This window comes from Emys orbicularis, chromosome 6, assembly GCF_028017835.1.
Source record: "Emys orbicularis isolate rEmyOrb1 chromosome 6, rEmyOrb1.hap1, whole genome shotgun sequence".
NCBI lineage: Eukaryota > Metazoa > Chordata > Testudines > Emydidae > Emys > Emys orbicularis.
Genome location: NC_088688.1, coordinates 92,533,027 through 92,550,403, shown reverse-complemented (window position 1 = coordinate 92,550,403; position 17,377 = coordinate 92,533,027). Strand labels below are relative to the sequence as shown.

Genomic DNA, 17,377 nt, shown 5'->3' with positions numbered 1-17,377 from the left:
CAGTCAGGGGACAGGCAGCAGTTGGATAGGCATGGGAGTCCCAGGGGTTTGTCAGGGGACAGGTAGGGGGTGGGGCCCAAGGGGGGAAGTTGGGGGGGGTCTCAGGAGGGGGCAGTTGGGGACAAGGACCACTGGGGCTTAGATAGGGGGTGGGGTCCTGGGGGGCAGTTGGGGCAGGGGTCCCAGGAGGGGGTGATCAGGGGACAGGGAACAGGGGGGATTGGATGGGTTGGGGTTTCTGTGGGGGGCAGTCAGAGGGAGTGGCAGGGTGGGGCTATCCTCCCTCCCCGTGGAGTGTCTTATTTTTTGAATGTTAAAATATGGTATCCCTACTCACAGTGCAGCTCTCCATTCACAGCAAGCTGCAGCATGAGGTCTCAGCTTCCTCACTCCCTCCCCCTTTCCTGTTGGTAGTGGCCAAGGGAATGCTGGGAAATGTAGTTCTTTCCCTGCTCCAGGGCTGGCTCTATAGGCAGGGAGCTAACCAAGGAACTACAGCTCCCAGGGCCCCCTGTTGGTTCTCAGCTCCCAGGCTGGATCCCTGCCGCCCCTGCAAATGGGCTGCCCCAAGCACATGCTTGCTTTGCTGGTGCCTAGAGCTGCCCCTGGTTCCAGTTTTTAATCTTTTTAAAAGTCTAAACTTTTCTCCACATATATTACAAAACTAGTTTGGTCTAAAAAGAAGTTACCAAATTGGTCAAGGGACCATTGGTGATCCAAGCTGTAATTGCTAATGGTCTGAGCACCTGTTTGGTCACATGGGGATGTTTTTTCTCCTAAACCCCAGTCCTGCAAGCATGTACAGATGTGCATAGTTTTGCTCAGATGAGTAGACATCAATGATACTATGCACACAAGTAAAGTTACACATGTGCTTAAGTGTTTGTGTAACCCACACACCTCCTGGGTGTGGTGCTCTGTTCCATCTAGTAGCACAGAGACCACTTAGAGAAAGACTGAGTCTGCTCGATGGCCTTAGCTAAGAGGCAGATTGCTTTTAATTCATGTGGTAGAAACTAGTGCATTTAGCTCCAGAGGTCCCAGATTCAATCCTACCCACCAGTGTTACATTTGCAGGATTGGGGATTTTGTTTCCCACTTCTCATTAAAATACAATACTTGACTAATATCACTTTCTAATTTTGTGGCAAGTACAGCAATTGCTTACTAAGATTTTACATAATTGTGAAGAGGAGTGGGGGTGGGAACAGCATCCCAGAGACAATCATTCTATTAAGATGTGATCCAGCCCATGAAAAACGTTGGAGAGTCCCTGGTCTAAAAACTTGTGATTTGTTTTATATATTAATGAAAACTAGTGCATAAAACTACTTAATGGGTAGGCGAAAACTTTTTAATGATCTGATTGCCACTTCACCAGAGAGCAGGAGGAGAGCTTGTGGAGGGCTAAACAGGTGTGGGTATGGGCCTGGAGGGATGACTGGACTGGACCCAGGGGCTGGACTGAAGGAGACTAGAGGGGGGTTGAGGGGGAGCTGGATCAGAACTTCAGGGAAGCTAGGCAGAAGCTGGAGGGGGCAGGGGCTAGATTGGGGCTGTGGGAGAGCTAGGGGGTGGATTTTGGAATCAGGAAGGGAGTTCCTATTTTATTCTTGTACCAGGGCCCACCAAGGCCTTGCTATGTGCTGAATTAAAAAGTCTCCCAGAATATTAAACTCAGTAAGAGGTCCTGTGGAGATGGTATGCTGAGTTCTTAGGGGCCATCAGAACGGAACCCAGGTAGTGTAGGTACAGCTCATAGTAATAGTTAAGGTTGCTCAACACTTTACATAAGACTCGGTTTTCAGTTCCGTATAACTTTGCCAAACTAACTGTTCAAGCTGAAATTTCCCATGCCTGATGTTTGCATCAAGCTAAATTTTGTTGAACATTTCAGCAAAAGTAGCTGACACATTTCTCAAAATACGTTTAGAAGAAAATTAGGACTGTCAAGCGATTAAAAAAAATTAGTCATGATTAATCGTGAGAATATCGTGCAATAGAATACCTTTTTAAATTTTTTTTTTTATGTTTTCTACATTTTCAAATATATTGATTTCAATTACAACACGGAATACAAAGTGTACAGTGCTCACTTTATTTTTGATTACAAGTATTTGCACTGTAAAAAAACAGAAATAGTATTTTTCAATTCAGCTAATACAAGTACTGTACTGGAATCTCTTTATCATGAAAGTTGAACTTACAAATGTAGAATTATGTACAAAAAAACTGCATTCAAAAATAAAACAATGTAAAATTTTAGAGTCTGCAAGTCCACTCAGTCCTATTTCTTGTTAAGCCAATCGCTCAGACAAACAATACTGCCCATTTCTTGTTTACAATGTCACCTGACAGTGAGAACAGGTGTTTTCATGGCACTGTTGTAGCTGGAATCGCAAGCTGTTTACGTACCAGATGCACTAAAGATTCATAAGTCCCTTCATGCTTCAACCACCATTCCAGGGAACATGCGTCCGTGCTGATGATGGGTTCTGCTCGATAAGAATCCAAAGCAGTGTAGACCGACATATGTTCATTTTCATTATCTGAGTCAGATGCCACCAGCACACGGTTGATTTTCTTTTTTGGTGGTTCGGGTTCTGTAGTTTCCGCATTGGAGTGTTGCTCTTTTAAGACTTCTGAAAGCATGATCCACACCTCGTCCCTCTCAGATTTTGGAAGGCACTTCAGATTCTTAAACCCTGGGTCGAGTGCTGTAGCTATCTTTAGAAATCTCACATTGGTACCTTCTTTGTGTTTTGTGAAATCTGCAGTGAAAGTGTTCTTAAAATGAACAACATGAGCTGGGTCATCATCCAAGACTGCTATAACATGAAATATATGGCAGAATGCGGGAAAAACAGAGCAGGGGACATACAATTCTCCCCCAAGGAGTTCAGTCAAAATTTAATTAACGCATTTTTTTTTAAGTGAGCGTCATCAGCATGGAAGCATGTCCTCTGGAATGATGGCCGAAGCATGAAGGGGCATACGAATGTTTAGCATATCTGGCACGTAAATAACTTGCAATGCTGGCTACAAAAGTACCATGCAAATGCCTGTTCTCACTTTCTGGTGACATTGTAAATAAGAAGAGGGTAGCATTATCTCCTGTAAATGTAAACAAACCTGTTTGTCTTAGCAATTGGCTGAACAAGAAGTAGGACTGACTGGACTTGTCTCAGGGTGGATAAAAAAATCATTTTTTTAAGAATTAAAAAAAATCGGATTTTTTTTTTATTTAAATCGGATTTCTTTGATAAAATGCTTTTTGAGGAAAAAACTTATCTAAAGATAGTTTTAATTAAGAAACATTATAGCTCAAAGATCTCATCATAGAATAGGGATTATGAATTTTAATTCTATAGTATGAGACAATATATTCATGTTTAAGAAAAGTTTTGTAAATGAGTTCCAGTAGTTCATGGATTAGGGATCCAATTTTATGGGGTGCCAGGGGCTTCTGTATGGATTATTCAGGTTAATCTTTCTATCTACCCAATGGGACTCCGTGCTCAGTCTAGAAGATACCATCAGAGGTGCTTAGTTTTGCAATTCTCAAACTGGATTTGTGTCTCCAGAGATAACATGCTTGTTAACAGCAAAAATAGTTTTACATAAATATATAGAGGTGAGAAATAACAGACCTCAATTCTATTGTCCCTCTGTAAGTTGTGTACACAAAGTCAATCCCTTACCTCTCTCTAAAAGTGAGAAGTTTCAAAAAGTTAAATGAATAGAAGGTGATTTGGGGCAGAATAGATCTAGACAAGGAGAAGAAGTCTGGAGATAAATGTGAGAAGGGAGGGACATGCAGTAGAAAAAAAAATTGAAACTGTTTGAGCAGCATATTCCAGAAATCTTGAGGTCTTTCTGAGTGTAGACTTCATTGATTTGAGATCTACCATACCATTCTCTCACTAGAAGGGAAAACCTACAATAGCAGCAGGCCATAAAAGAGACCTAGTTTGGGAATATTTTAATGAAGTTCCTCTACCTGTGGGTAAGACGGGCATGCGTGCAAAATGCAAACAGTGCAACAAAGAAATGCAAGGCCTGGTTGCCCAAATGAAACATCATCATGAGAAGTGTTCCTTCTCAGGAGGAAGCGGTGTTGAAGATGATGAAAGGAACATGTCTGAACATGCAGGATCTTTAGGTTGGTAAACTTTTTTATTTCATAATTCTTTCTTAAGGACTGCCTGTCTTCCTTCTAGACTATTCTTGAATTCTCATGTTTGAGCAAAAAATATAGTTGTTACTCTATGGTATTATCATTTTAGATGCAGTTGTGAAAAAATAAATAGCTGAAATAGGCAGATCTTCCTTTTACAATTTCACCTTTAAAGTAGTACTGAGTGCCAGTGAATGCAATGAGTAATACTAAATGAGCAGTAGGGTAATAATAATTACATAACTGCATTGACTTATTTTGTTTAGGAGAATCCATCCTCAACATACAGGACTCTGAAGACTATCCACCTTCAAGATAACTCTGAAACTAAAGAAAATGATGGTTATCGGTCAATGATAGTGTTTCAGTCACATCATGTATATCACATAGCCACAGTAGCAAAAAGAAAAAAAAAATTGCCATTATCCAGAAACAACCATAGATAAGTTTGTGATAAGAACCAGCAGATTACAAAAAGAGGTAATGGATGAAAAAATTGCTCGGTTTGTTTATGCAACACACTCTCCTTTCCGTATGATTGAGAACCCATGCTTCATTAACACAGTTCAGTCATTAAGACCAGGATACAGTCCACCCAACAGAGCAGATGTCGCAGACAAATTGCTGGATAAAGTGTATGAAAGAGAAATTGAGCAGTGTGCAAAAGGTCTAGAGGGTGAAATTAGTACCCCGAGACTGGATGGGTGGAGCAATGTCCATGATGATCCTGTTGTATGTGCTTGTGTGACTACAGAAACAATTGATACATCAGGAAATGCACATACAGCAGAATACTGACAAGAAGTAGCAGTAAAAGCTATAACAAACTGAAAAAAAAATTCTATCTGGTACACAGCTTGGTCACAGATAATGCTGCAAATGTATCTGTGACAGTCCACGCCCCTCCGGTGCAGGGCAGCAGGGCCTAGCAGCCAGAGACTATAGAGCCACCCTCCGGTGCAGGGCAGTGGGGCCTAGTGGCCAGAATCTATAAAGTTGGGGCACCTACTAAGAGGTGTGGTGACCCCAATAGGGGGGACCCAGGCCCACCCAACTCCACTGGGCCCCGACTCAGGGCCCTAACAGCAGCATCATAGCTTGCCACTGACTCAGCAGGGGGGGTCCTACCGAAACACGCTGAGGTTTCCCGGATGGGAGGTACCACTCCACCACCCTCCCTTGGTCACTTCCTACCAGCGTCTGCGTTGGGGTCTCCCATGAGATGTCGGGTTCTCTGTGGTCAGCAGGGCCAGTCTCCTGAACAGCTCCTCCAGTTGCCAGGGTGCAGCCGGGCCCAGGGCGGCTCTGATTCCCAGCACAGTCGGGGGCTGTGGCTGGCCCACTGCAGACGCTTCCCAGACAAGTCCTTCCCCTGCAGCCTCCAGCCCAGAATGAGCTGGGTTCTCTCCCTTTATACTGCTTGAGCATTTGGAGCATGCCCAGTCTCGCCAGGGAGGCGGGACTTCCACTGTCAATAATATGGGCTTAACCCTGTTTCTGCTAGTGCAGGGTAAGCAGACTCCATCACAGTATCCAAGATGAGAAGAAATTTAGAAGAGAGTCCCAAGCTAATAACATACAGTGCTCATTTGATGCACCTCCTACCAAAGACTTCAGTGTTCCAGAAATAAAGGCTAATGTTGAAATTGCAAAATACTTCTGTAACAACCACTTTGCAGCAGCTGCTCTGAAAAAAGTGGGAGGAACCAAGCTAACTCTCCCACAAGATGTGCCATGGAACTCAGTAGTGGACTGTTTTGAGCACTATATCAAGAACTGGCCTAATCTGATGACAGTTTGTGAACAAAATCGTGAAAAAATAGATGGCACTGTCACAGCCAAAGTTCTCAACATTGGGCTTAAGAGAAATGTTGAACACATGCTGAGTACTCTGAAGCCTATTTCTGTAGCCTTGAAAAAAATGCAGGGAAACAGCTGTTTTATTGCTGAAACTGTTGACATTTGGAAGGAGCTGAGTGAGATCTTAAAAAGAGAAATATCCAATGACAGAGTTAAATTACAAGCATTAAAAAAACGAATGGGACAAGCACTATCTCCAGCTCATTTTCTTGCAAATATTCTCAATACTCGGTACCAGAGTCAAACCTTAACTGCTGAAGAAGAGAAGTTGGCTATGACATGGAGATCCAGCAATCATCCCTCCATAATGCCAACTATAATAAACTTCAGAGCTAAGGGTGAACCATTCAAGAAATATATGTTTGCTGATGATGTTTTAAAGAAAGTCACACCAGTGAACTGGTGGAAGTTACTTAAACACTTGGATTCAGAGACTGTTGAAGTGATAATCTCACTTTTAACAGTAATAGCTTCTTCTGCTGGTGTAGAAAGAATATTTTCCTCAGCCTCGCGCCGCGGCGGCATCGCTTCACTCTAGTCCGGTTCGCAACGCGTCTTAAAAGACAAACCCGTCCCCGCGCTCCTCCAGCACGAGCTGGCCAGGAGCCTCCTCCCTCGCGTGGCTCGCAGCGGGCAGTGCCGTGCGCCATGAGATCACAGAAGCGCCCCACCCGCCCTCTGTTTCCGGAAGTGACGCTCGGCCTAATTTCCGGCCAGGCTAATAACGGTAACGGGCCTGCGCGGGGGGAGGAGCCGGGCGGGGGCCGGAGGGGCCGAGCCGAGCCGGTGGCGCGCGTCTCTGCGCGGGGATGGCGCTGTGGCCGCCGCGCTCCCGGGGTCTCCGCGCGGGGGAGGGGCAGGACCCGGACCCGCCCTGCGCGCCCCGCCCGCCGGACCCGCAGGTACGTTCTCCCCCCACTCCCGGGATCGGGCCCTGCGCTGGGCTCGCCCTGACTCCGGCTGCCCCGCCGGCCCGGTCCTAGTAGCACGAAGCCAAACCGCTCGCCCGGCTCGGCCTGGCCCGCACTCGGGCAGCGCTTCCAGCGGGGGTCGCAGAGCTGGCAAAGCTCCATGGGCCTGCTGCGGGCCCGGCCCTGCCAGAGCTGCTCCCTGCTCAGCATGGAGCCGTGGACCCCGCTCGGCTCCTCCAGCCCCAGCTCCGCCCGCATGGGGTGAGCAGAGCCCTGCGGCGCTCGGTAACCCATCCCCCGTTAGATCCTGCCCGGCGATCCGTTCCAGCTGCGGTTTGCCCCGTTCGCCCCCGTTGGCGGCGAGTGCGACGTGAAGCCCCTGATGGGAGCCAAGTGTGAAGTCTCTGCGGCGAAGTGATGCTGACACCCGTGGTTTGAGCTGAACGAGGCCCAGTGTTTCCTGCAGGGAGAGGTGGCCGTAGCGTGCGGCTACCCTCATGCCAGTGTGTGCCCCCAGTCACTCAGCTAGCTAGGTTTGTCGGCAGTCGCCAGGCCAGCACTTGAGTATCACGCTGCCTTTTCCCATTCTTCATCGCATGCTGAGTGTGACTGACAAAATGAAGTATGTGCAGCAGAATTGCCTAAAAACTTATTCAATCACGTTCTGTTGAAAAAGTCAATGTATAGATATATGGGGCTCCTTTTTGAGAGGTAACAGTCTGGGTTTGGAACAAGCAGGGACTGGAAATCCTAGAGAGGCCGCATAGTTAACTCCTTGGAATACTATATATCTCATTCCTTTCAAGACATTCTCTTCACCTTTGATTCTAGGGTAAGTTTGAGCAAGCAGCAACTTGTCCCCTTTCGTTGAAAGGAGATCTACCATGTTTCAAAGCCCAAAGTAAGCATGAGAAACTGCAGATTGCTATGTAGGAATTCATACACTTTTTTCTGGGTGTCTGTCTGAAGTGGGGTTTATATCTACTAAAAATCCCTCCTATGTTATGTGAGAACTAAGTAAAATAGGTTATTTTTCTAATATCTGTCCTTTGCACAAGGCGTTTTAAGCAAAGAATATTAATCTGTTTGGAATTTAAGCAATACTCAAAGTCCAGTTATGGTCAGACACTGTAAAAATGCCACTTTCTTATTACAGATTTATATGTATTTAGAGTTAATTTTGGTGTTTTGGCTATTGTTAGCACTGCAGAACCAGCACAGCTAAGAGAGAGCCAGCTGGAACCTATTTTTGCCCATGCTTCATCATAAAAATTGTTTTCTGCAGTTTGGTTGGAGAAGCTTTGTTACTGCTGATACATGATCCCTGAGTTTGCAAGTCTGGGAGTTATTAAAATGTATTTTATGTGTAAACTGAGCTAATTTAATGTGGAAACCATTGAAGTAAATATCCAACTGTATAATATCAATTTTAGTCACTGTTCAGAATTTTACCTCATTTTTCACAACTTTGCCATCTCAGAATTCTGTTCTGCAACTAACCTTATCTGTTTGCATGTGCTATCTAAATTCTCTCCACTTTTCCAAATAAACAAATCTGATTCCCTCCACCACCCCCCATACAGATATATGGCCATGGGATTGAATTGGCTTGCCAAAAACAAAAGGAGTTTGTGAAGAGCTCTGTGGAATGCAAATGGAATTTAGCAGAAGCCCAGCAGAAACTTGGTAGTTTAGCACTGCATAACTCTGAGTCCCTGGATCAGGAACATGCCAAAGCACAGACTGATGCTTCAGAATTGAGACAGAGGGAGGAAGAATGGAGACAGAAAGAAGAGGCGCTAATACAGAGGGAAACACAAAATCTGTGGAACACAGATTATGTTAGCAAGGATGTATTTAATAAGGTATGAACCATATCAACCTGCATAAAAGCAGGTAAAAACAAGGGATAGAACTGTTAGGTAAATCAAGTTATTTATATGGCACTTGTCACTGTAATATTGAGAGTGTCGTTTGTATCCAGAACAGTCCATATGACAAGATTAAGTGCTGAATGAGTATCCTTTATTTTATTAAAATCCACCAAAAAGTAGGTCCTGCACTGATATCAAAACATAAGAAATGTTTTTGTACTGCTAGCAGGGATCTTAGATTGCATTGATCCAAAACAGCAGTTGTCTCCAAATGATAAAGTTAGCATCAAATCCTACCTTCTTCATATTAATACTTTGATATTAAACTTACAAATACTAAGGGGGAAAAAAGTTAGGCATTTCTCGAGTTTTAAAGACTCAATGCCTTGCTACCTGCCGCGTTAAATACTCTGGTATATGACAATGCTATTCCAAGCAATAATCCAGGACCAGATGTTAGAAGGAGTCATTTTTTTAACCCTGGTGTTAATTGTCAAAAAGCCCAATTTCCCAGACACCACCTCATCTATGTTAAATTAAGTATATGCATCAGTGTGTTTGCAGGTTTTGGGCCTACAACTAGAAGCATTACTTTTTAAATGGAAATTCAATAAAATGGTGTTCCCATAATGACATAGTTTAAAATAGCATGGAAAAGGATTCTGTGATTAAGCTCTCTCCCTTTTCACCCTCCCCACAGAGTTTTATTAATCAAAAGAAAAGAAAAGAAATAGAAGATGAAGACAAATCCAAATCATTCATGCAGAAACATGAACAAAAAATTAGACATTTTGGTAAGTACCTCTCTTTTTCAGCTTTTTGTAGTTTTAACTTTATGCATTGTGTTTAGATAGGTTCTATTGTTTTATAAAATGGACACTTAGAAATGAAGCATCTGGCTAGCAGAATCCAGCTTCAGGTTTCTGGTCTATCAGGGTTTGGGATTTTCTTTGATAGTCATAACAAAATAGTCCTTTCCAAGTAAGAGGCTGCATGCTGCAGAAGTTTATTGAATCCTACAGTCAACAATGCTTTTTAGATAAACACTATTTTAGCGCTCAGCATAACTGAAGTCCTTGCGAAAGAGAGGGTTCTGTCTACTTTATCTGACACTTCATGAAAAGTGATACTAGAACAGTGGTATTGTAAATTCTGAAGTGTTTTTCTTTTAAAGGGAAGCATTTTTTTCCTCAGTGCTTATCAAAAGTGTATCCTTCCATGGAAATGGCAGCTAAGTAGCTAAATTTCTAATATTTTAGTTCAGATATTAGAATCTCTTGTAGACTTCAGCTGTGTTTGCTGGTTGAACAGAAAGCACGTACAGGTCCAAGAAAGTTTCGGCTTTGGGGGAAAAAGACTTTTAAAAAATACTGTTGAGAGCACTAAGCTTTAGTTGCAAACAAACAAAAGATGGAAGGAGCACCACTGCTTGGACAGAAGATGATTTCTCTTCCACAGTAAAACTACTTCGTTGCAGCTGGGGCATCAGAGGTTCTGTTACGCTCCTCCTAACCTCTTTTAGAATCCTTTCTGTGACTAGCTCTAGTGCAGGGATGGGCAAACTTTTTGGACCAAGGGCCACATCTGGGTGGAGAAATTGTATGCAGGGCAGGGAGTTGGGGTGTGGGAGGGGGTGTGGTGTGCAGGAAGGGGCTCAGGGCAAGGGATTGGGGCAGAGGAGGGGTGCAGGGTATATGAGGAGGCTGAGGGCAGGGGGTTAGGGTGCAGGAGGGGTGCGAACTGCGGGAGGGGGCTCAGGGCAGGGGTGCAGGAGGGGTTCGGACTGCGGGAGGGCGCTCAGGGCAGGGGGTTGGGATGCAGCAGGGGGCTCAGGGCAGGGGGTTGGGGTGCAGGAGGAGTGCGGGGTGTATGAGGGGGCTCCCTGCATGCCTGCCCTGTCCCCGGCCCCGTGCTACTCCAGGAAGCGCTGGGCCCCTGGGGAAGGAGGGGGCAGAGGGCTCTGCTTGCGTTGCCCTTGCTGCACCTCCAGGTACCTCCCCCAAAGCTCCCATTGGCCGTGGTTCCCCGTTCCCGGACAATGGGAGCTGCGGGGGTGGTTCCTGGAGGCAAGGGCCCCGGGGCTGTAGGGATGTTGGGCCGGCCGCTGTTGAGAGTGGCGCGGGGCCCGTGGCACCACGGGGGGCAATCCCGCTGGATCCAAAGCCCTGAGAGGCCGGATCCGGCCCGTGGGCCGTAGTTTGCCCACCCTTGCTCTAGTGCCTGCCTTGGCTGCTGCTTGCAACTTTCACCAAGCCAGAACATAGTGGGCAACTCTTGTTTGCTGCTTGGGGGAAGAGATAAGCAGCATTAGCAATGATGGCCTTATTTGCAGAATCAGAAAGAAAGAGCTGCATCAGCTTAAATTCTGCGGAAATTTATTAGTATTTCTCAAACCTCCTTACTGCCAGACTGTCTCCATGTACATGTGCTTCAGAGCGAACACTATTTACTGGGCATTGAATGGATTTTTCAAGTCCTGTGTGTAAAGGTGTTAAGTATTTAATACACATCTTTGCCATGTAAGCCACAAGAGGAATAGTTTTAATACACATGATGGATTTACTACTGAAAATAACTTTTTAGTCAAATAACCATCTATTAATAGTAACCCAGGTGTAGAGTAGTTTATCCAAGTATATCAGACTATCCACTAGGTGTCACTTTAACTCTATAATTGAAATGTGATCAAAACCATTGCACGCAAATGCCCTTTGTCATGTAGTGTTCTGAAATTTTGATGAATATCTTGAATGTGTCCCATTGTTCTGAGTCATTGATTGGCTCCTGTATGTGTTGGGGCATAGCTGTATTGGGGCTGTTGTATTACCTGTTGGAAATCATCCCATCCAACCAGGGATGGGGTTGAGTTGGCACTTCGTATGCCATACTGGCTTTTCTTTGTGGTGGTATATTTTTAAAAACAAAAATGGTTTCTAGTCCTCTTAGTTTCAAAACAAACCTTGCAAATGTGAAGTGATGCATGAGGCTGTCTCAGTATATGCCGACAGAAGTGATTGACCTGCCTCCATGTCACTGAAATAACTTTGAAGTCCAAGGATGACCACATAAGGAACAATGTTAACTGTTCCCCCACTAATCATTTTAGCAGAAATATCTGCTTACTGGCTTTCTGGGTGGAATGCAAAGTACCAAATCTGTGTTTAGACTGACCTCTGCTAGGACTCAAATACTTAACTGTTTTGTAATCTCATAATTTCTTAATATGGTGAATGAAATAAGGTAAATATATAAAACGTTGCGGACTTAATGAGAATTCTCTAAACTTTTTTTTAGTATTCTGACTTCACTTGTTGTTTTGGTTTTAAAGGTTTTTAATATAGCTTTTCCACTTTGTTTAGGACAGTCGCAAGCAATACAACTTGATGATTTCTCCTCCTGGTTCATACCATTTTACACTTTGATCTGTTTGTATTTGGTCTCTGCATTTTAACATCCTATCTATAAATCAGAGGTAGATTAATTACTTTGTCTAATAGTACCTTTTTCCACTTCTGACTTCAAATCTGGATTAGTCTCTTATAGTTGAGAAATTACCTACTGTGTAGTATTATAGAATTGATCCCATACCGTGTAGCTCAGTTGCCTTGGCCAGAAATTCATAAAACCTAATATTCCTTTATTGATGCTCTTGTGTTCTAAAGAAAAGTTCTAAATAAATGAGAAATTCTAAATGCTAAACTCACTTTTAATTTTTACGTATAGGAGACATCTAACATGCAGATACATCCAGAAATATTTTCCACAGTTCTCTCTATCAGGAGTTCTTAAACTTTTTTTTATTGTATGAAATTTTTAATAGCCAGCAACATATGGTTAGCCAGCTAGCTCTCTGCAGCCCACCAAGAAGTGTTCCACAGGTATCCAGTGGTCTAAGGCCTGTAGTTTGACAACTGATGCACTAGATAACATGGAATACCCTGGTTTTCTAGTGTTGCAGAAGTTCAGTTAATGAGCCTCTTTTTGTCTCATATCTTTGGATCATGTTGAGTTTAGTTGAACTATGTGCATTATACAGGAAATTTATTTTGTTCTTTCTGTCTTCATTTATTTGCTATATTGGTAGTTGAGAAGCTGAAGTACTCTAGACACTGAAGAGACAGATGAGACAGTGCAAGCTTCTCTAAACATCTAGCCTCAATCCTGTTATAGAGACCACATTTACAAGTGAAAGTGTCAGTCAGTCTTTAATGGACTCTTAATCATGGCCTTTCTGCTGAAACTAGCAAAAAAGGTGCCAATCATTATTTTGGTCACATGTCAATTAGGAGTTGGAATGAGACTAGCTCACTTAGCCTTAGCCTTAGTCCTCTTCATTGAGTGGTAATGAATTTGTCATTATGCTATGTCTACACTGGCACTTTTGGCAGTAAAACTTTTGTTGGTCGGGGTGTATGCTATGCCGCCAACCTAGCTACTGCTGCTCGTCAGGGGTGGTTTAATTATGTTGGCGGGAGAGTGGCTATACGGGAGCCCTTACAGCGGTGCAGCTGCAGCAGTACAGCTGTGCCGCTATAAGGTCTGCAGTGTAAACATAGCCTAAAACTCTCTATCATATGGGGTCAAGTAATAACTATTTGGTTTCCATTGCCATGCAGATACCATAAGCAATGTACTTTTATGGTAACACTTGGCTTTCTAATTCCTTTTCACCAGGCATGCTAAGCAGATGGGATGATAGCCAGAGATTTTTGTCTGACCATCCATACCTCGTATGTGAAGATACAGCTAAATATCTCCTCTTATGGTGTTTTCACCTAGAAGCAGAACAGGTATTAGGCAAATCTTAAATTGCTTTGAATCTGGGAGACGGTACACATTTTTCCTGCTTATGCTACAGAAGACTATCCACATAGATCACATTAAACGATTTATCTATTTCCTCGTTTCCCCCCCCCCCCCCCCATGTTTCCAGTTATCTTACTGGAGGGAACCTCGATAATACCTTGCTTTATGTCTGTTCTTCAGTAGTGCTGTCTCTTCTCTCCTACCACCCCCCCCACCCCCCCCCACCCCCACCCCCCGCATCTCCACTTCCAGTTTGATCTTGTAAGATATGAGAACTGGTGGTCATGAAAGTAAAACACATTTGAAATCTTAGTTACATGCTTACAGTCTCTTTAAAAATGTAACTTTGTAACTTTTGTTTCCAGAAAAGAGCTCTGATGGAACAAGTAGCACACCAAGCAGTTGTTATGCAGTTTATTATAGAAATGGCTAAAAGTTGTAATGTGGATCCCAGAGGCTGTTTTCGTCTATTTTTCCAAAGAGCAAAAGTAAGTCGTGATTTCATTTTAATGCTAGAGAAGCTCTTGCAGCATCTGAGAGGGATCAGTGTTCAAGAGCAGCTGAGATTTCTTCCTGACAGCTGCAAGCTAAATATGTGCTAAGGGAATAGCCCCAGGCTCTAGGGGAAAGGTTGAGTTGTTGGCAGCCTTTTGTGCAATAATGGTCAGTGTAACCATGAGGATGGAAGCTCTCTGAATTTTGTTGTGCTGTTAGGAGTGTCTAAAAGGGGAACAGAACGTAAAATCAATGTGTACTTCATTTATAATCATACAATAAATGTAACATTCTTTCATGCACAAGTAATATAGAATGTTGAAAACTCTCTCCCATTTCCTCTAGTCCCTTACTCTCTGAAAGAGTAGAGTTCCTGCAGAATCAATATTTTGTGCTCTAAAAACTAACTGTAGAAGAAGATATAGACACTGGACAGGAGGTGTCTCCATTGCACTGCTTAACCAGGGAGATAGGCTTCAGGACTAGATTAGCTTCTCAAGCAGCTGGGCTCATGGTGTGCCATGGAGACTTCATGCGCCTTCTTAAGGAAAGGGCACATTTTTATGCCTCTGTAATGACCCAGTATAGCCATCCAGGAGCAACAGTATCAGGCTCCAGAGAGCTAGGACTAGAAGGCATGTTAAAATCTTGGGATGGGGGCAAAGAGAGGGCATTCCACAGGACCTATCCATTGCAGTCCCCATTTGCCCCCATCACCACGCTCCCAAATAAAAATGCTATTCCAGAAGAATTGCATGAGCAGTGTGGTCAGCAACTTTCTTCAGAAACTCTGGTCCCAGTTGAATAAACTAGCATCTGGTCCGGCAACTACTCCATCACAGTAGTTCAAAATTAATTTGTAATACATTTAATTAAAACTTAGTACAGAACTGCTTAATCATAGTTAAAAGTATTTTTGCTGAACAGTGTGTGCAGTTCACAGCTCCAAAGTGCTTCACAGATATTAAATGAAGTGTTCTAGAATACTAATGAAAGATGGAGTTCTTGAAATATGAATTGATGTTGGGGAACACACCCTAAGGTTGTTGTAAGAATTCAAGAACTCCATTCTTCATCATAAATTTGAAATCAGTGAAGTTTAACTGCAAAATCCACTTTTGTCTGAGTAAATTTTAAATAGTACACTCTTGCAAAAAAGCCCATCTAAGCTGATGTTGTCAAGATTTAATTGTAAACAGGAGTTAGAGATGCTAAGCAGGCAAAGTGATTTCTAAGTCACAACTAATAAAAAAGCATATTTAAGGACTTGGTGTCCCTGTTAGCTTGTTATCAAGGACTCCATTGTTTACCCTGACTTGGGTCAGTGTTTGTCACAGCCTTCCACTTAACAGCATTTTTGTATCACTGCAGTGCACCTCTGTACCCACTTCTGCAGTTTGTACTGTTCCTGGCTGGATTGCTGCAAATCAAAGGATGTCTTTAAAGTGCTCATAGGAGCTGAATTTGTGCACTGCTGTGAAAATTTCAAGTACTTAGTCTGACTGTTCATACTGGCAGATTCACTTGGAAGGGAGAGTGCCTTGTCAATTAATGGGGGCCCCGGCTTTAACTAGTGTTGACTTGCTTCTGAAAAGTCCAGTACTGAGTATCCCCTCTCCTTTCAGCTTCTAGGATGGGATGAGGAATGGCTTAAAATTAGGATCTATTCACCGCTCCTCAGATGCAAGAAAATAGCCTTTTATCATTATCCCAACCAAAAATATTAAAAACACACTTCAAAAAAAAAAAAATCAAGAAACCTAGCTGATTTTTCATAAAGCTGCTACTGGTTTCTCCCCAAGACTTTCATCTAAAGTTTAGGGTGTTGTTTTCCCTTTTCTGTGCTTCATTGTGTAGCTTTCCCCCCCCCCCCAGTAATGTATATACTTATATAGCCAAAGTTTTACTTATTGTTTTGAGTTTAGGGCAATACTTAATTGACAACCTTTTCTTTCTACAGGCAGAAGAAGAAGGTTATTTTGAGGCTTTTAAAAATGAACTCGAAGCATTTAAATCAAGAGTGAAAATCTCTTCACAATCACAAAGTTTTCAGGCTATGTCAGTTCAGAATCCCATTGCTCATACTGGTCTCAGTTCCTTAGGCGTGTTGGAGTTTTTGCCACAGGTAGGTTTTTAATAAATCCATTTACAGAAATCATGTAATTGTTTTAGGGCCAGAGTCTGCCATCTTTGCTCATGTGAAGTACACCTCTACCCCGATATAACGCTGTCCTCGGGAGCCAAAAAATCTTACTGCATTATAGGTGAAACCGCGTTATATCAAACTTGCTTTGATCCGCCGGAGTGCGTAGCCCCTCCCCCCTCTCCCCCCTCCCCCCCCGCCCGGAGCACTGCTTTACCGCGTTATATCCGAATTCATGTTATATCGAGTCGCGTTATATCGGGGTAGAGGTGTAGTACCTTTTGATTTCAAATAGGACTACTTATGGAGTAAGGTACTAGCTGGGACTAAAGTTAAATATTCTGTACATAAACTATTTGCCCTCCACATAGATACTGAAAAAGCTACCTTTTCGTCTCCTAGACCCCAAATAGCATCCAAGTACAAATCCAAATGCACTTTACAACCTGATAATTCAGCCCTAATGCATTAAATATTCATATACTTAACCTACTCGCAAGTAATTTTATCTGCCGCAAGTATGCTGGAGCAAACACTTATTATAAAACTGATTCTATAATTAAATTTTGAATTTTATATTATAGGAGGTGAAAATGAGTTTCCAGTAAAAATGAGCATAATGTTCTCAGTAATGGGAACCTACAAGTAATCAAACCTAAGAAAAATGCAGCCTGTGATAAGAGAATGGGAACTGCAAAATACCTTTAATAAAACACTGAGGTTTCAGTGTAGGTGGTTTTGGATTACAAAACATGATTTAAATGTTAGTAATGGTGGTCTCACAGACATAAAAGAAACCGAAGGGTTTTTCCCCACTTGGATAGTTGAATGGGGTCAAAATTAAGACATCCTTTTGATCAAGATACTTATTTACACAGGTTCACCTGCATCTGAGGTAACTTAGAATAGGATTACAGTAGTTCCTCGCTTAATGCTGTAGTTATGTTCCTGAAAAATGCTACTTTAAGCAAATCTAACTTCCCCATAAGAATTAATGTAAATGGAGGGTGTTAGGTTCCAGGGAAATATTTTTCGCCAGACAAGACACACACTCACTCTCTCTCTCTCATATATAGACACACACACCCCGTATTAAGTTTTAAACAAACAA

General features: G+C 43.0%; 1 protein-coding gene across 2 annotated transcripts in view; it reads left to right on the top strand.

Moving 5' to 3' along the window:
- The first annotated feature begins 6,846 nt into the window (after positions 1-6,846).
- RCL1 (RNA terminal phosphate cyclase like 1) overlaps positions 6,847-17,377 on the top strand; it is a 104,623-nt gene continuing 94,092 nt past the window's right edge. The window contains exons 1-6 of one of the 2 annotated variants that reach the window (XM_065406373.1): positions 6,847-6,939; positions 8,532-8,813; positions 9,523-9,616; positions 13,497-13,612; positions 13,994-14,116; positions 16,084-16,248. In XM_065406373.1, coding sequence (XP_065262445.1) covers positions 6,847-6,939; positions 8,532-8,813; positions 9,523-9,616; positions 13,497-13,612; positions 13,994-14,116; positions 16,084-16,248 — 873 coding nt within the window. The remainder of the gene's footprint in view (positions 6,940-8,531; positions 8,814-9,522; positions 9,617-13,496; positions 13,613-13,993; positions 14,117-16,083; positions 16,249-17,377) is intronic. The other variant, XM_065406374.1, reaches the window with a different exon arrangement.